General features: G+C 39.2%; 4 protein-coding genes, 2 long non-coding RNA genes and 1 other non-coding gene across 10 annotated transcripts; 2 read left to right on the forward strand and 5 right to left on the reverse strand.

Moving 5' to 3' along the window:
- Positions 1-815: 815 nt before the first annotated feature.
- Positions 816-2,355, reverse strand: LOC124294807. The gene is made up of 3 exons (XR_006904732.1): positions 1,975-2,355; positions 1,754-1,839; positions 816-1,543 (listed from the first exon to the last, which is right to left on the reverse strand). It is a non-coding gene; the product is annotated as an uncharacterized LOC124294807 (long non-coding RNA).
- Positions 2,321-5,495, forward strand: LOC107221841 (phospholipase A1). 3 transcript variants are annotated; one of them, XM_015660987.2, is made up of 8 exons: positions 2,321-2,468; positions 2,615-2,711; positions 3,244-3,394; positions 3,495-3,622; positions 4,098-4,405; positions 4,482-4,584; positions 4,664-4,791; positions 4,885-5,495. In XM_015660987.2, exons 1-8 carry the CDS (start codon positions 2,399-2,401, stop codon positions 4,899-4,901), a joined length of 1,002 nt encoding a protein of 333 aa, XP_015516473.2. In that variant the 5' UTR covers positions 2,321-2,398; the 3' UTR covers positions 4,902-5,495. The 3 variants fall into 3 exon arrangements, with proteins under 3 accessions (XP_015516473.2, XP_046597984.1, XP_046597983.1); XM_046742028.1 differs by lacking the exon at positions 4,482-4,584; XM_046742027.1 differs by lacking the exon at positions 2,615-2,711 and having other exon boundaries at positions 2,349-2,468.
- Positions 5,496-5,522: 27 nt separating this feature from the next.
- On the reverse strand, positions 5,523-6,977 carry LOC124294809. Its single transcript, XR_006904734.1, has 2 exons — positions 6,564-6,977; positions 5,523-6,490 (listed from the first exon to the last, which is right to left on the reverse strand). It is a non-coding gene; the product is annotated as an uncharacterized LOC124294809 (long non-coding RNA).
- On the reverse strand, positions 6,978-7,582 carry LOC124294426 (the record flags this gene model as incomplete). Its single annotated transcript, XM_046739402.1, has 2 exons — positions 7,312-7,582; positions 6,978-7,201 (listed from the first exon to the last, which is right to left on the reverse strand). Coding segments are annotated over exons 1-2 (495 nt in total), but the record flags the coding sequence as incomplete, so codon positions are not given.
- A 1,464-nt stretch (positions 7,583-9,046) lies between these two features.
- LOC124294805 (phospholipase A1 2-like) lies at positions 9,047-10,751 on the forward strand. Its single transcript, XM_046742029.1, has 6 exons — positions 9,047-9,206; positions 9,307-9,434; positions 9,933-10,240; positions 10,317-10,419; positions 10,499-10,626; positions 10,720-10,751. Exons 2-6 carry the CDS (start codon positions 9,319-9,321, stop codon positions 10,734-10,736), a joined length of 672 nt encoding a protein of 223 aa, XP_046597985.1. The 5' UTR covers positions 9,047-9,206; positions 9,307-9,318; the 3' UTR covers positions 10,737-10,751.
- Positions 10,752-11,081: 330 nt separating this feature from the next.
- LOC124294804 lies at positions 11,082-17,365 on the reverse strand. 2 transcript variants are annotated; one of them, XM_046742026.1, is made up of 9 exons: positions 17,268-17,365; positions 16,944-17,201; positions 15,793-16,254; positions 14,399-14,571; positions 13,445-13,672; positions 13,151-13,334; positions 12,691-12,902; positions 12,347-12,580; positions 11,082-12,273 (listed from the first exon to the last, which is right to left on the reverse strand). In XM_046742026.1, the coding sequence occupies exons 2-9, from the start codon at positions 17,126-17,128 to the stop codon at positions 12,107-12,109; spliced, it is 1,845 nt and encodes a 614-aa protein (XP_046597982.1). In that variant the 5' UTR covers positions 17,129-17,201; positions 17,268-17,365; the 3' UTR covers positions 11,082-12,106. The 2 variants fall into 2 exon arrangements, with proteins under 2 accessions (XP_046597982.1, XP_046597981.1); XM_046742025.1 differs by having other exon boundaries at positions 16,944-17,365.
- LOC124294858 lies at positions 14,962-15,080 on the reverse strand. The gene has a single exon (XR_006904805.1). It is a non-coding gene; the product is annotated as a 5S ribosomal RNA (ribosomal RNA).
- Positions 17,366-18,106: the final 741 nt, after the last annotated feature.

The raw sequence follows: 18,106 nt of genomic DNA on the forward strand, positions 1-18,106 counted from the left end.
GAATCAATTCTTTGGCGCACTATATCGACGTAATTTTGCGAGAAAAATCGATTGGGCGCAGTCCCAACACGCTGCGATGAACGCATCACAAGATACAGCCAAAAAACCAGAACCTCAATTTTCGACATTTTTCAGCAGGTACTTTTTCGCTCGCCATTCCTCTCCTGTTGGTCTTACGCTTTTTTTGCTGCGATTTCTGAGTTCCTGAGGGTCCAATTGATGAGCTAAGGGTCATTTAAATGGAATCTGAGACCAAAAGTTTTTTGCCCGAAAAAAAAGTAAGGCTAACCCCTTTCCATTTTTGGCGAAAATTTTCGCGATTTTGAAAAGTGCTGGAATGAATTCTTTGATGCACTATTCCGACGTAGTTCTGCGAGAGAAATCGATTGGGCGCAGTCCCAATACCAATACTGATATCATTCTATGAAGAGTCACAGCCGAAAAACGAAGAATCTCATTCGCCATTTCTCTCCTGATGTTTTTATGCTCTTTTCGCTCCGTTTACGAATTCCTGGGTGTCCAATCAGTTCGGAAAATGTCCCGGAACTTGATTTCGAGACGAAAATGGTTTACAGCTTTGGAAATGGCAAAACAGAAATGCTCACCTCTCTGGCCTTGTTTCAATTTCAATGTGGACTACTTTGAAAAGCGGTTTAAACAATTTGAAATCTTGTTATTGACGTCTTTTGCTGAAGGAATCCATTGCTCTTTTTTCATCACCGCTGCGAACAACGAATCACGACGCACGACAGATTAACATGAATGTTGCATTGGATGTTCAGATAGGTGGAAGAGAAAAATCACAAACTCATAGCCACCATGTCCAAGTCATAGTTTATTCAATATGCCCAATATTTTTTACAAGTGTTCAGGTGTGAGTGTATACCAACTACTTATTCTAGGTTTAGAATAGTATCATCATAGTATGTTATACTACGACAATATACTAATGATGATCTCCCCTAAAAGCAGCTCTGGGGCGAAAACAATTCGCCAAGTGCGTTGAAAATGTGTTACCATCCTATATAAAACAGAATCAAATCGCATACTACAGCCAAGGACATGTCTGATTTCTGGACTTTTATAATTCCTGAGTTACATTATTTCTCATTTTTATTCTCTTATTATTTTTTGTTGGATACGCTTAGGGTTAGTCTGACCCCAGTGTGATTTCAGAGAGATGTGGAAACCACGTGTCAAGTTTCGAACATGCTCTTTTTGTGATTCAACAGACATGTAGTTGGCAATGGTATGTGAGTTGATTCTCATTCGATAAAGAATGAGGACACATTTTCAACGTACTTGGCGAAAGGTTTTCGCACCAGAGGTACTGTTTCTGGAGTTATCAGCACGTTTTATACTAATTCATTCATTACTCGTTCTTATGTATAAATTACTTCTAGTAGACATTGATAACTTCGAAGTACAGAGAATTTTCTAGGATCAAAATCATGGTCTTTTTAAAACGGTTTCACCACAAGATCCAGTTGGGTCGAAGATCCTATAGATTGTCAAACCGAGCTCCGCAAGACTACTAGCTCTGCTGTTCATCATAACAATTTAAAGTAGAGTAATAAGTATGATTAATTTGTACATTTTTAGTCAGTTCTGAACTTATGACTATGAAACTCATGAATACCACTTTCTTTCACTATGTTATACGAATTGAATCAGTATCCACCAAATGAAATTATTACTGTGACTAGTTATGTTGTTTATTTTGCATGAAACCAATTATTCTTGTGAAACTTACCAATTCGTGTTAAGATCAACACTGCTGACTCGAAGTTGAAAAACTTTACGTTCTTATTGTAACTACCACGTGTTATAGTCGATTGACTGTAACAAAACGGAAACGATTTCCGTGAAGAGAAATTGAATAATCGAGAAGTTATACAAGTCTTATTTTTGCGTTTCAAAAAACACTCCTCGATCAGTATCCAACTGAATTTTGTAGAACCAATGTTTTCTTACCTTTTGGAAAGAATTTCCCAGCCAAGTGAACATCGATTCGAGTTTATTCTACAAAGAAAATGAACTCCGTATCTCGATAATTACAAATTCTAATCAGGCTCTTACAATATTGTCGTATAGATATGGCTAATAGTTTCAGTGCGCCACTAGGCTTAGCGCTATGCGTTATATTAGTTGTGCGCACGTTGTATTATCGTGACGCAATATATCAATTACGAAATTTGAAACTGTGACATGATGTTATGCAAGGTAATGAGATATGCGAAATAAAAATTTGTAACACGATGATTATAACTGTTAGCCAGGAAATACACACTTAAATAGTTATTTTTATGACGTGCACCTCGTCAAAGATGCCTTTATATAAGTAGGTAGGTACTATAAAACGACTATTCTATGATATCTATCACCACATGCCTCAAGTATGGCACTATTCAGAGCTTCAGAATGTGGCGTTGTATGCGCGATCACTGTTTTCGGCTACATTGTAAACGGTAAGTCGGTCAATGGAACACTTGTTGGGTAGTGACTTTCAAAACACTGATCAGGTTTTATTTTTTGACATTTTACTTAATGATTTCTTATTTTCGCCAAGTTTCGTATTAAACATTGTTTTTCAAAAAACTCTTTTTTGCTGAAGGTATTCTCTGCCAGAGCAACATTACTGAGCTGATATCAGAAATATTCCCCTCATGCGTTTTGGGGGCTAACCAAATCAACTATATCATTTATAACAGGTAGGGTATCAAAAGTCAAAGGCAGGGGTTACAATAGCGTGTACTTGAAGATCAACAAAAGTGTACTCACTTTTCTTCACAATTTTATCACCGTGTGACAATCATGGAAGTTACGACACTGCAGGCAAAGACTGTATATGGACACCATAGAGGAACCCCTTAGTCTTAGTAATCTTAATTTTTGTCTATCTAATTCCCAGGCTTCTGAACCAACTTCCTCATTCTGGAAAATATTCAGTTGAAATCTATCATGAAATATCATTTTAGTACATTTTAAGTGAAACACTGTCCTTCATTGATCTACATTGCTGCCCTTGCAACGACTCGTATAAATAGCATTTGATCATAAGCAAAACGTAAGCCATAAGAATGTTGTATACTTGGCACAGGGGTAAGAATCGAATGATCGAAATCCGAATGATTTTAGCGATCTTAGAGGAAGAATTTAGAATTCAGGCATTCATCCCACGCAAGCTGACTATTGACTCTCAGTTCCTCGATAATTTATACCATGGTGAACTTCATTCTACAGAAACAACCTATCGAACGGTGTGACCGTCGATTTGGAGTCCAACAGGTTACCAGTGGAAAGTGATTTACCGGTAGTTTTTCTAGTTCACGGTTTCACTTCCGAAGCAAACAACTCGCGCTACCAAAATCTAAGTCAAGCTTGGCTTAAAAAGGTTGTTCGAAAAAGTCAATTAATAGCGTTACGATACTAGACAAGAAATTAAGGGAGTGAACTTACAGTGACCACCATATGTTGAACTGTCTTATATCTAGTACGACGTTAACATGATTGCTGTTGATTGGAAAGAAGGAGCGTGTTCCGGAGGGATTTCGCTTACCCAGTATTTGAGCTACCCCAAATCTATCGAGAACGCCTACGAAGTCGGAGCGAACATCGCGCAGTACGTAATTAATTATTTTATATGGATGAAAATATTTTGGTTGCAAATGTTTTTCGAAATACTCTGATGGTCAGTATATTTTTCTAGCCAGAATCAAACACTGCCCGAAACCGAATTCATTCGTGGCTTATCCTAGACTTGCAATACCAGACCAACTCAGATCTCAACTTAATCACCTTCTGTTTTCAATTTGATTATTTCTCGCCCCTTGGCATTTGTGATTTGCAAGTCAAAGTCTTTCCAAAGGAGTTTCAAATCGTTTGTAAAGGTATTATAATAGATAACTGTGGGAAACCCTATCGTGAAGTGAAGACCAATCAGCATTGGGAATTTATCGATTCTTTGCCGAGTAGTTTTCTGACCTCGATTTTGTTTATTTTGTCTCAAGAATGTTAGTTTATTCCTAAATGATTCTATAACTACGCAATTGCACCCTCCGAGAACTATACTTAACACTGTTTGAATTGGTCAACAGGTTCATCGCTAAACTTATAAGGGACTATGGTATTGCCTTGAAGAATATGCTCATGGTTGGGCACAGTCTGGGCGCACACGTGGTTGGATTTGCAGGGAAGGAGTTGCAGAGTAATAAGATTGGGACGATTCCTCAGATTATTGCCCTGGACCCAGCAGGACCAGGTTTCTTGACCAGTCCGTGCTCGAACAGAGTTTGCAAGACGGACGCTGACTTTCTTCAGGTATTTCACACCTCGGATCTGGGCATCATCCGGCCTTTGGGAAACGACGATTTTTACTATAATGGCGGGATTTACCAGCCTGGATGTGAGTTACACTGTGTGCTGTATCAACGTGAATATATATGGAATTAGCGCGGAAATATTCTTGAATGATTCGACAGGTTCACTGACAAATTTGTCTTGTTCACATGGCAAATCCGTCGACTACTTGACCTACTCATTTGAGGATTCTGGCTGCAATTTAATTGGCAGGAAGTGGGCCTGGTTTGTATCTGGGATAGTAATATGAGCTGGACTTTTTCGAGTGTAAACGACTCGTAATCACTTTCAACTTTGTCCACAGGTTCTTCGGTGTTCCTCCTAAGCCTGAGTGTTCCAACTCCACATGCTCTGTGCCTGGAATATTTGCCTATAAATACCCGGCCAGAGGAGTGTTTTATGTTGACACGACGAACCTGTCATCATCCTGCGGTGAGTATCCACAATGCGTTCGTGCATATGACTTGGAGAAGCTGTTTTCCACAAGGAACTGGGATTGATTGTCACCGAAAATTTTTGCTACAGAGACAAATTTCCGATGAAGAAACGTGGAACTCAACTCTTCGTTAACCTTGATGATCTGGCGATGATTCAATGAACGATGTCACGATGGGGGTTTTAATAGTGTACCAATTATTTTAAAATTGAAATGATCAACTAAGCTGCCGCAATATTTTCTTAATCCTAATCAAGAAAATTCTAGATTCCAAGGCTTTGTTTTGTTATACAGCCAGATTTGTATTTATTTTTCATCACCTTCAATTGATTACTTTTCCAGAGTGCCTTTGAAATTTTCTGTGTTTCCTGAAGTTTTTCAATCTTGTGCAGATTCGGAGTGGGGTATTTCTTTCCGAAGTTTCAGTGCATAATCGCTATCTATAGTTGAAAATGACAGGTTAGTTTTGATTCTAATACATTTTGTTATTATTTGAATGGTTCGTGAGATATAGATTCACAGAGAGTCACGAAAATGGTTGGGTCTGACATAACTTCATGCTGAGACTTTGGTCCAAGAATTTATTACATCATTCAGTAGCCGAAGCCTACTATGCCGATTTTTTAATTGTATGTTTTTACAGAGCACTGTATATTGGCTAAAAATAGAAATGATATCCAAGATATTTTATCGAAACATATTTGTTTGAAGTTTTTTTTATTAACTAAATATGTTTGTAATTACAATTTTTCTACCTGACTTACTTGAACCCAGTAATTCTGTATATTGTCGCAAAAAAGTGCATCTTCTTGTAGGTATAATTAGAAAATCTGAAAAAAATTCACAGCGACTACTTTCGAATAATACTAAAATATTTGTGGACAATTATAAGCGACGTTCGAGCAGGTCCGAAAAAAATCCCCGATCTGATGGAGAATGATTTATAAGCCAGATCGGGATTCAATTGCGATCCGTGACAATCTAAATTTGATATCTAGCATATCGTTACAGGCCTGCAGGTGAATTCGTTGGTGAACGTTTAAAACGCACGGCAACAATTTATCACCTTGTCACGGCATAAAATAATGTAATTGTATCGTACGTGTAACTGTCTTCACGCTTATAACAATAATTATAACGATAGAGTTTAATCCGCACGTACACATTAGCGCAGCAAGCAGTGCATATGATTACAATATAGTTCTAGAATAAGAAGCTTACAGCACTACTTGTGGAACAGATTATACGACAATTTTTTTCATTTTTACGCTGATGATACTGTTTTTGACGGTTTCGTAACCACAATAAAGTCGAACCGTGTATTTATGGTGCTCTTCAAGAATAAGATAAGTTTAGACGTTAAAGTTGAACGCTATCGATCTAATAATACGATTCACTTACTTGTAAATGGCATTCACATTGCAGCCCTGAGTTGAATATTCCATCGATTCTTCGAACATGTGATTAGTACGAAAGAGAAGTCAAGGCTATGAAAGGCGTGAATATTTTTCCGTATTGTCGTTAATACTTAATACCCTTCTATCTCCTTTTTGCGTTGACGAGTCGATTTTTGTGCATCGTACAACTCTTTCAGGAAAACCAATCCGCTTATCGCGAGTCCAATCGCCAGAATGTAAAACGTTCCCTGCACCTGGCCAACTGTCATTTTCACTGGATCGTGGGCCACTAAGTTGTCTGTGGAGCAGCATTAAACTCTTGTCGATAATATTGAAAATAGTGAGCATCGCTGTCACGCAAGTTTAATTACCGCTGTGAACAGCCAACTGAGTACGTATATCAAAGTGCTGTTGAACGACGTCGGTTCCCCAGTAAGAATGGATTTTTGATGCCTGAGTCTCCAGTATTTTCGGCTCCTCAGCATTGATAATTGAGTAGAGCCAGAACTCGTGATTTGCTGCCTATGAAATTCCACTGGCCGTTAATTCCATCACTGTATCCATCGGCGCTTTGAATCTAAAATATAATAATTTTAATAATCAGACAGTATAAAGAGATTCTCGGTCTTTCGAACATTTAAATTTAGAGTATAGCGATTTGGAAAATTGATAAACGATGTGTTTTATCGTTTCATGCTCGGTTCCTCTCCAAAACGTCAGGTTACAAACACTTGGAGTATCACCTCGACGCTGATTCCGACGCTGGTCTACAGGATTGCTATAATACCATGGTTTACAACCAAATGCACGTATACATTTACTCGCCTAGGTATCGTCATAGCAGATGCTAGGCTGCTTCCGTAAGCAGTAGCAAGCAGCAACGACACGACTAGGAGAGTCATTGCCAGGGCGGCCCACGAAGGTCTGTCGGGTTCCTTGACAAGGCCCTGCAGCAGCATCACTCCAAGCACCGTCAGCACGATCTCGCTCAGGTTCACTTTGGAAGAATCTGCACAAAACCATATTTTCATATAACGCCGGACCCAACTTCTTATTCGAGTAAAATCACCGCGATAACTCGATGATATACACTTCGCGTCGAATTGTTCTTGCACTTACTCTCGAACCTTACGAAGCTTTCACCTCGTATTACTATTCCAGTGAAAGCAATGGATACGAATATCATGGTTATGAAGGTGGCCCAGAGTGATGGGGCGAATGGAAAGATCGGCGATATCCATTGCGGGATCAGTTTTGGTTCTCGGACAAAGCACGCCATTCCCGCACGATAAGAAGGCGCGGTAAAATCCAGGAAACGAAACTCGTGGTGCCAGGACCACAAGGCAGCTGGAAAACAGAAGAAAAATATAGGCATGTGTATATGGGGCATTTTTGGTCATTTAAGACTGCAAGTCACGACCCTCGGATCGTTCTCAAATTCATTCTCCTGTTCTTAATACATACGTTACATGACATCATGAAATAAAACAGTTTACAAAGTCTTGAGTTACAACAAAAAGATAAATAAATAAATAAAAACTTCCTGGTAATCGTATAGGTAGAGAAATCACAGTTTGCTTTATTTGATCATTATAACATTCAAACACGAAATTTTTGGCGGCTAAAAGGCATGGATTCAGTTTGAATGATGCGAGAGAATGAATTCTAAAGAAAAAGAGAAACATAAAAAATTAAGAAGAGTGAAAGGGAGCTCAAGCATAATCAGAAGTAAAGATCCCTAGTGTCGTGATTTTACAGCTCGTGTTCTCATCCAGACAAAGATATGGGGGATATAATTCGTAACACGATAATTTCAACAGTTAACCTGGAAATACACACTCACATGGTTATTTTTATGAAGCACGGCTCGTCGAGAATGCCTTTATATAAGCAGGTAGGTACTATGAAACGACTATTTAATGATATCTATTGCCACATGCCTCAAGTATGGCCATTTCTGTACTGGGCACCTCGTTAAGGATGCCTTTATATAAGTAGGTAGGTACTATGAAATGACTATTTTATAATATCTACTACCACATTCCTCAAGTATGGCCCGATTCAGAGCTTCAAAAAGTGCCGTCGTACTCGCAGTGACTGTTTTCGGCTCCATGGTAAGCGGTAAGTCGATCAATGAGACAATAACTGGGTAACTACTTCCAGAGCATGGATAATGTTTTATTTTTGCTCTTTTTCTTAACGATTTCTTATTTTTTACCGAGCTTTATACCAAAAATTGTTGTTCAAGAAACTTTTTTTTCCTCAAGGTATTCTCTGTCAGAGCAATGTTACTGAACTGATATCAGGAATAGTCCCCTCATGCGTAATAGGAGCTAACCACATAAAATATATCATTTATAACAGGTACGGTATCAAAGGTCAAAGACAGGAATTACAATAGCGTGTACTTAAAGATCAGAAACTGCGTATTCACTTTGCTTCATAACTTGATCACCGTGTGACGATTATGGAAGTTAGACAGTTGGTCTGACTTCTGAACCAACCTCTTTATCCTGGAAAATATTTTACGGGAATGAGGTATGCAACATCATTTCAGCATATTTGAAATGATACACTGTCGTCAAGTGTAGGAGGTTGATAAAATCAGAGCACGCACCACTTAATCTATATCGCTGCACCTGCAGCGAGTCATATGAATAACATTTCATTGCGCGCAAGACGTAAACCACGAAAGAGTTCTGTATTATATTTTGGCACAGGGCTGAGAATCAAATTATCGATGTCTGAATGATTTTAGTAATTTTAGATGAAGAATTTAAAGTTCAGGCATTAATCCCACGCAAGCTGACTATTGACCCTCAGTTTCTCGATGATTTATACCATGGTGAACTTCATTCTCCAGAAACAACCCAACGAACGGTGTGATCGTCGATCTGAAATCTAAAAAGTTACCAGTGGAAAGTGGTCTACCGGTAGTTTTTCTAGTTCACGGGTTCACTTCCGAAGCGAACAACTCGCGCTACCGAAATCTGAGGCATACTTGGCTTGAAAAGGTTGTTCCAAGAAGTCAATTAATAGCATTGCGATACTAGGCAAGAAATTAAGGAACTGAATTTACAGTTACCACCATATGTTGAACTGTCTTATATCTAGTACGACGTTAACATGATTGCTGTTGATTGGAAAGAAGGAGCATGTTCCGGAGGGATTTCGCTTACCCAGTATCTGAGCTACCCCAAATCCATCGAGAACGCCTACGAAGTCGGAGCGAACATCGCGCAGTACGTAATTAATTACTTTAGTATGGATGAAAATATTTTAGTGCAAATGTTTTTTGAAATACTCTGATGGTTAGTGTATTTTTCTTTGTTTTCGACTGAAAATTGTTTCCGAACTTCCAGCGAGAAGCAACCATTGACCGAAACCGAATTCATTCGTTGCTTATCCTAGACTGCACTACCAGACCAACTCAGAACTTAACTTAATCACCTTCGATTTCCGATTTAATTATTTCTCATGCCTAAGCATTTGTTCTTTCCGAACCAAAGTCTTTCGAAAGACGTTTCATATCGTTTATAAAAATATTCGATGACTCTGGAAAACCCTGTTAGGAAGTGAAGATCAATCTTAGTTAAACATGGTTCTTTATCGATTAGCTTTCAGATCTCGATTTTGTTTATCTTGTCCAAAGAATGTTAGTTCGTTCCTGAATGATTTCATCATTACGCAATTGCACCCTCCGAGAACTATTCTCTAACACTGTTTGAATTGGTCGACAGATTCATCGCTAAACTTATAAGGTACTATAGTATTGCCTTGAAGAATATGCTCATGGTTGGGCACAGTCTGGGCGCACACGTGGTTGGATTTGCAGCGAAGGAGTTGCAGAGAAAAAAGATTGGGACGATTCCTCAGATTATTGCCCTGGACCCAGCAGGACCAGGTTTCTTGACCAGTCCGTGCTCGAACAGAGTTTGCAAGACGGACGCTGACTTTCTTCAGGTATTTCACACCTCGGATCTGGGCATCATCTGGCCTTTGGGAAATGACGATTTTTACTTTAATGGCGGGCATGTTCAGCCTAGATGTGAGTTACACTATGTGCTGTATCAACGTGAACATACCTTGAATTAGCGCGGAAATATTCTTAAATGATTCGGCAGGTTCACTGACAAATTTGTCTTGTTCACATGGCAAATCGGTCGACTATTTGACCTACTCGTTCGAGAATTCTGGCTGCAATTTTATTGGCAGGAAGTGGATCTGGTTTGTATCAAGGACAATAATACGTGCTGGAATTCTTTCAGCGTAAACGGCTCGTGATCATTTTCAATTTTTGACACAGGTTAACCGATACTCCTCCAAAGCTTGAGTGTTCTAACTCCACGTGCTCTGTACCGGGAATAAATGCCTATAAATACCCAGCCAGAGGATCGTTTTATGTTGACACAATGAATTTGACGTCATCTTGCCGTGAGTACCCAAAATGCGTTCGTCTACCTGATTTGGAAGAACAGTATTTCCCAAAAGAAGTGGGCTTCGTTATCGCCGCGGCTTCTGCTACAGAGAAGAACTTCCGATGAGGAAACGTGGAAATCGACTATTCGTTAACGTTGGTGATCCGGCGATGGTCCAACGGACAATGTCACGACGCAGGTCTTAATATTGTGCTAAGAATTTTAAAACAAAAATTATCAATCAAGCTGCCACAGTCTTTTCTTAATTTCAATCGAGGAATTTCCAGATTTCAATGCTTTGTTTTGCTATACAGCCAGATTTGTTTTTATTTTTTATCACCTTTAATTTATTATTCTGCAAGAGTATTTTCGAAATTTTCTTAACTTCCCGTAATTTTCAAATTTTGTCACAAATCGGAGTATTAAGTTTCAGTGAAAAATCGCTATCTACAGTAAAAAAAAACCCACTCATTTTTATTTCTAATATCTGTATATTTTTCCTATTTAAATGGTTGCGAAAGGTGTATTCACAAAGAGTCACGCAAGTGACTTCACATTATGCTAATAAAAAGTTCTTATTCATAACATTACAAAGTTCAGTGAATAACAACATTCGTTTGTGATTACAAATTTTCTGCCTGACCTACCCGAACTAAGTAATATTACGAATTATAACATATAAATTCATTTCCTTGTAGGTGTGATGAATAAATCTGAAAAAATTCACAATAACTACTTTCAAACATGTAGTACTAAAATATTTATGGCCAATGATAAGCGATATCCGAACAAATCCAAAAATAGTCCCCGATCTGTTGGAGAATGCCTCACAAGCCAAATCGGAATTAAATTGCGATCCATGACAATCTAACTTTGATATTGAGTATGTTGTTACTAGCCTGCAAATCAAGTCGTTAGTGAACGTTTGAAATGCACGGCAAAAATTTATCACGTCGCCACGGCATAAAAGCAATGTAATTTTATGGTACGTGTAACCGTCATCATGCTTGTACTAATTATTATAACGATATAGTTTTGTCCACACTTAAGTGTTAGCGCAGCAAGCGGTGCACATGATTACAATATAGTACTAGAATAAAATCAACCAGTTGGAAAATAGTAGAGTGTGTAGCACTAGTAAACGTATGAATTTTCGAGTGATACTGAACAGAATGATGAAAAGTCTACAGCAATACTCGTGCAACACATTATACGACCATTCTTTTTATATCTTTCCATTTGTGATACTGTTTTTAATGGTTTCGTAACCACATTAAACTCGAACGTGTATTTTCGGTGCTCTCCAAGAATAAGATCATTTCAGACGCTAAAATTGACCGCTATCGGTCTAATGATACGATTCGCAAACTTTTACTTGTGAATATCATTCACATTCGTACGGTTGAGTATTCTATCAATTTTTCCAAACATGTGCATAGTACAAAAAAAAAATTAGGGCTACAAAAGTGACTATTTTTCCGTATTGTCGTTAATACCTAATACCCTTCTATCTCCTTTTTCCGTTGACGAGTCGATTTTTGTGCATCGTACAACTCTTTCAGGAAAACCAATCCGCTTATCGCGAGTCCAATCGCCAGAATGTAAAACGTTCCCTGCACCTGGCCAACTGTCATTTTCACTGGATCGTGGGTCACTAAGTTGTCTGTGGAGCAGCATTAAACTCTTGTCGATAACATTGAAAATAGTGAGCATCGTTGTCATGCAAGTTTAATTACCGCTGTGAACAGCCAACTGAGTACGTATATCAAGGTGCTGTTGAACGACGTCGGTTCCCCAGTAAGAAGGGATTCCTGACGCCTGAATCTCAAGTATACGCCGAGTATACCACTGCGTGTACGGTGAACTTTTTCGCAGCATTGCTACACAATATTCGAAATTAATGTCGGTTCTCATCATGTGCATTTTCTCAATAGCATCACTGCTGAGGTAGTCTTGGATGCTGTAAAGACCTACGAATAAGTAATTACTGTGATTATAACCAGTGTTCTACGAACCATCATCCTCTGCAAGGTATCGCTTTTGATCAACTTGAAAAAAGAATTCTCCGATTGGTTCTTACCACCAGGAAGTCGCTCGATTGGAAAGGCCCAATCATTTTTGGCAGCATTTCTGGCCAGTTCCGCTGGAGTTAGCACACGAAAGTTTTTTACCAGGGTCCGCATTTCCGGCTCCTCGGCATTGATGATTGAGTAGAGCCAGGACTCGTGATTTCCTGCCCATGAAATCCCACTCGCCGCTAATTCCTTTGCTGTATCTATCGGTGCTTTGAATCTAAGATAAAATAAGTTCGATAATCAAACAGAATAAAGAGATTTTCGGTCTTTCGAATAGTTAAATTTGAAATATAGTGGTTTGGAAAATTAATAATCGATGTGTCTTATCGTTCCATGCTCGGTTCCTCTCCAAAACGTCAGGTTACAAACACTTGGAGTATCACCTCGACGCTGATTCCGACGCTGGTCTACAGGATTGCTATAATACCATGGTTTACAACCAAATGCACGTATACATTTACTCGCCTAGGTATCGTCATAGCAGATGCTAGGCTGCTTCCGTAAGCAGTAGCAAGCAGCAACGACACGACTAGGAGAGTCATTGCCAGGGCGGCCCACGAAGGTCTGTCGGGTTCCTTGACAAGGCCCTGCAGCAGCATCACTCCAAGCACCGTCAGCACGATCTCGCTCAGGTTCACTTTGGAAGAATCTGCACAAAACCATATTTTCATATAACGCCGGACCCAACTTCTTATTCGAGTAAAATCACCGCGATAACTCGATGATATACACTTCGCGTTGAGTTGTTCTTGCACTTACTCTCGAACCTTACGAAGCTTTCACCCCGTATTACTATTCCAGTGAAAGCAATGGATACGAATATCATGGTTATGAAGGTGGCCCAGAGTGACGGGGCGAATGGAAAGATCGGCGACAACCATTGCGGGATCCGTTTTGGTTCAGGGACAAAGCACGCCATTCCCGCACGATAAGAAGGCGCGGTAAAATCCAGGAAACGAAACTCGTGGTGCCAGGACCACAAGGCAGCTGGAAAACAGAAGAAAAATATAGGCATGTGTATATGGGGCATTTTTGGTCATTTAAGACTGCAGATCACGACCCTCGGATCGTTCTCAACTTCATTCTCCTGTTCTTAATACATACGTTACATGACATCACGAAATAATACAATTTACAATGTCTTACGTTGCAACAAAAAAAAAGCGTTTGAAAAGTCATTTGACAGCTCGAGCCGTTATGCAGACAAAAAATTTTTGTTGTGACACAATTTTTGTAGTCAGGCACGGTAGGTAGACCTGATTCCTAAGGAGCAATATGACGAAAAGTGTTCTGGAAAAGTAGGTCAAAATCCCGTCTCTAATCTATGAAATTAATTTTCCACAAACATTACGATATTAGTCGCTGACGCTTCACCACTTATTATTAGTCAATGTACCAACGGAAAAAAACTGCAATTGATAGCAATCCTTGCTTTTTTCAACTTCCACGACTACATCAAAAAGCTTTATTTCTGTCGTACGGTCTTAGGCAGAGACCCATTTTATTTACCGACAACATTTTTTTGAGGGTGCTAAAGTTAATCATGAGACACTAATGAATATGTAATATTTAAAGGGACCTGATTGTTAGCAATTACAGGTTTTGTAATCTAAAATGTTGAAAAACGCTCCAGACAAGATATATTGATTAAAAAATGCAGGTGATATCAGCGCAGAAACTGTTCATCAATGACTGTGATAAATTGATCATCACCTATTCCCACGTCGGCTTTGTCCTCGACTAAGTTTCCAAGAACTCCATTTCCGGTGAGGTTTTCGTTGATGACACCCCACAAGTCCTCGTTGTCGACGACTGGTTTCAAAGAGCAGTTGTGGAGTTTTGCAAATTCCACGGCAAATCGCCATTCGGCACCATCAAATCGGTAGCTACAACAGTTTCCAACAACAATGCCCATGGAAAATAAAGGATGATACACAATGACAAATGCGTTAAAATTGTCTGAATCACAACAAAAAACTTCAAGTACTAATTTTGTCTGACCTCGCAGTTTTGGTCCCAAATAACCCTTTAGCGAATATCGTAGAAAAATTGCAATATTCGAGAAATAGGTATCTCTATGACTATGGTTACATATTTTTAGAACGAAAATCTGGAAAAAGCTGAAAACGTTCAGACTTTCAAATACAGATTTGAAAATCAGGAATTGTGCTGAAAAAAATATCAATGTTAGCTGCAGAAATAAATGACAGTATGAAAAATCATTCTGTATTCTGAAGGTACATAGATTTGATAAATTTTAGGGACTGAAAAAAAGATGCCAACGGCACGCGGTGTTCCCAAGCGGTCACCCATCCAAGTACTGACCGCGCCCAATGTTGCTTAACTTCGGTGATCGGACGAGAACCGGTGCTTTCAACGTGGTATGGCCGTTGCCGATAGAAAAGCTTCTTTACTTCATGAAGTTAGTCAAAAAATATGAAAAATGTCACGGATGTCCTCGAAACAGAGCCTTACGACTAATGTTTATAATTTCCCATAGGCGTTTTCACTAAAGTCTATCATAAGTTGATCTCCGTAAAGTTGCCGAGATAAGCGTTTGAAGCTATACGGAATCGTCTATGTTCGCATGAAATAAATAAGAAAAGCTTGACGGCATATAAAACCCTTCGAAATTAACAGCCCTATCCATCTCATAATCGTTTAGAGATTTTAGGGAATCCTTAGTTCTTGTGATGATTCCACTCCAAAGATTTCCACTTTCTAAATTCGAAAAATGAAAATGGTCAAGCGTCTTTGTATTACAATTTCGTCGTACCTCGCCGTCATTAATCGATGACGAAAAGTCGATTGAAAATCGATTTTATTACATATTGTAGAGTGTTAGAAGGAGTATTATTAGAACATTCGTGAAATCATGGTTCGTGTATGCTCAACTATTGGCTTTGAATATTTGGTTTCAACGTCACGTTAGGTGCATTTCCTCTAGCCGGTAACAAGTCAAAGATAAGAGCACTTTGCGATACCAAGTCAAAAAATCAGTAGATAGAAAATCCAGAGTTAAATGATTCTTATTGATAGTCAAATTCAAGCGGTTATATTCGAACTGCGGAGTCATCGCTCTAGTAGTATAAAATCATTTCACTCACTTTTCGCCTTCGTTATCGATCATCACATTATATGGTGGATAGTCGAACGCTGCAATTCTCAGAATTTTTCTCTCAAGGTTTCTGACCTTGTCCGGAAAAAGATTCGCCGCAAGCTTGAATTTTCTGTTTTCCACTTCATACGTGTCCAGAAGAATTTCCTGTCCGCCCACATCGTCTGGGCCGGAAAAGCGATGCGTGAACAGATCCACGTCACCGGTCCGATTATTCGGAACGGCAAAAATTACGTCGGTAACATGCTGCACAGATTCTCCGTGTAAAATTGATTGGAAATCGAAATTACCGGTATCGAGGACCTCCGACTGCAGCCACGTAGAGCTTTCGCTGATCTGGACGATTGTTGGTAGAAAAATAAATCTGCGCTGGGTTCTTGATATCACGTGAACAAACGTTTTCTCTATAAGCCGAAACTGTGTCTCAGGATTTTCGGCCTGCACGATGTATCTATGCAAATTTAAACAATAACCTTCTTTACCACTGGTATCTTCAATCTTTTCTAGAGAAGCTAGACAGTTTGTACGTTTTTTTTTTCTCGAAATTGATCCTCGCTGGGAAAAGTTACGTTAGTTACCATTGACTCATCAATTGAACTCCAATTTTGACACGTAATGAATCCAATGGCGTTGAATTTCATCGTCGGGATTGGGAATGACTTGTTTTTATAATGAGCAATGACTAATGGGCTTGCTGATAAAAATTATATTGTGTTTCCAGAGGTTGAGTTCAATTTCATTTAGAACTGTATTCCACACAAGAGAGCCAAGTTTTGTACGTTAATAAGCTGTCGTCTAAGCCTTGGCTTGTGGGTTCAATACCATTACATTTGACCGATTATGAATTACGTGCCATAATATTTGTAGCCATCCTGTTTAGATAGTGTACAACAATCGTGTCACATTGAAATCTTGAATGGAACAATCGTTAAGTCAATTGCCGAGGAGCTGATTGCTTCAAAACTTTGCTTTGGAATGAAATCGTTCACAATTGTGTTGACAGCACAACATCGCCATTGATTCTATACACGTTCCATCTCGCAATTAAAGGTAAATCAAAAATGGACGCATCACGATGAAGCGAATCGTTACTCGTGAATGATGACCAACGTAACTATTCACAACAATGAAATTACGTACCCGGTGCACCCTAATTCGAGGACCGGCGCTAGAACGTCTTTCTTGTAACGCTCTTCGGAAGTCAAGCTCGCGTTTGTCAAACTCTCTGCACTTTTCTGGCTATAACCGCTCACGTAGACTGCCGGAACAGAACTGGATGCTACGTATCCACTCGCCGAAATTATAACCACGCAACGATCGTTCATGTAAGTTTCAATCAAGGTGTCCGCAATCTCGTTCAACCGATCCGGAGTTACAATTTCAATTGCGATTGACGCGCTATAAACGAGTGCAATTCGAAATAGCAGAACCGTTAACATGATGGGATCGCGACAAATGGCTTACTGTGACACGGTTGGAAAAGAAGAGTAATGACACAATCCAGTTTCAGCCAAAGATTGAGAAATGGGTGGACGTTTATGAAACGTACAGACGAAAGCTGGACTTGGTGAACTGCGAATTTGCAAAAGCAACGAATTCCTTATATACCTAAACCCTTTGCGTGCGCAGACCACGCCATTTGACAAGTCGATAAAATTCATACACGTGACTTTGTAAAAGTAAGACGAATCAACGGAAACACAAAAGACCGTTCGAACACAACTTTGATTTGCAATTCACTTCTGAATAAGTCATAAGCGGTGAGAAGATAGCGATAGTGAATCGTTAAAAAGTAGGACAGGTTGAGCGAATGAGTATATACCGCCATATTTGTTTAATGGTTTTACGTATTTATTACCTTAAATCAACACATCAATTTTTATTTCCTCCAATAGATCATTAAATTGAACGAGTTCTGAGGGAGTTTAAGTTTGCACTAGATTTGCTGCACTAAAGTAATCCGTCAGAGTTACGCGATAAATATGATTAGGTAATCGCTGCAAAAATGTGAGGATCGATCGTCGGAAAGACCGATCGTTGATCGACACCCGCAGTGCGGATGTGCAAATTTAGACACTTTGAGCGGTGTATCTTCAAGTAAACATTGGATCACGGTCTGAAAAGACACCGGATTATTACTGCATGGAGTATACTCTGTCAATAAATACGTTTGTTCTGCTTGTTAACATACGATGTACAGTTGCATCATGGTGAAATAGTTACAATACGCTAAGTTTGCGTAGGAGGGTTACGGTGAAGAAACGTTATGAATTATCTATCACTGTCTCAATTGTGTCAAAATC

This window comes from Neodiprion lecontei, chromosome 5 (genome assembly GCF_021901455.1).
Source record: "Neodiprion lecontei isolate iyNeoLeco1 chromosome 5, iyNeoLeco1.1, whole genome shotgun sequence".
Taxonomy (NCBI): Eukaryota; Metazoa; Arthropoda; class Insecta; order Hymenoptera; family Diprionidae; genus Neodiprion; species Neodiprion lecontei.

What these genes read in the sequence shown, in the direction of transcription:
- LOC107221841 (XM_015660987.2), top strand. Translation starts at nt 2,399, where the DNA reads ATGGCACTATTCAGAGCTTCAGAATGTGGCGTTGTATGCGCGATCACT. An exon ending in TTTCGGCTACATTGTAAACG is followed by an intron (nt 2,469 to 2,614) that starts GTAAGTCGGTCA and finishes TTTTTGCTGAAG; the next exon opens with GTATTCTCTGCCAGAGCAAC. An exon ending in ATTGGCAGGAAGTGGGCCTG is followed by an intron (nt 4,585 to 4,663) that starts GTTTGTATCTGG and finishes CTTTGTCCACAG; the next exon opens with GTTCTTCGGTGTTCCTCCTA.
- LOC124294804 (XM_046742025.1), bottom strand. Translation starts at nt 17,242, where the DNA reads ATGTTAACGGTTCTGCTATTTCGAATTGCACTCGTTTATAGCGCGTCA. An exon ending in ATCGATAACGAAGGCGAAAA is followed by an intron (nt 14,572 to 15,792) that starts GTGAGTGAAATG and finishes AAACTGTTGTAG; the next exon opens with CTACCGATTTGATGGTGCCG. An exon ending in AAGCTTCGTAAGGTTCGAGA is followed by an intron (nt 13,335 to 13,444) that starts GTAAGTGCAAGA and finishes GGTTTTGTGCAG; the next exon opens with ATTCTTCCAAAGTGAACCTG.
- LOC124294805 (XM_046742029.1), top strand. Translation starts at nt 9,319, where the DNA reads ATGATTGCTGTTGATTGGAAAGAAGGAGCATGTTCCGGAGGGATTTCG. An exon ending in GTCGGAGCGAACATCGCGCA is followed by an intron (nt 9,435 to 9,932) that starts GTACGTAATTAA and finishes ATTGGTCGACAG; the next exon opens with ATTCATCGCTAAACTTATAA. An exon ending in ATTGGCAGGAAGTGGATCTG is followed by an intron (nt 10,420 to 10,498) that starts GTTTGTATCAAG and finishes TTTTTGACACAG; the next exon opens with GTTAACCGATACTCCTCCAA.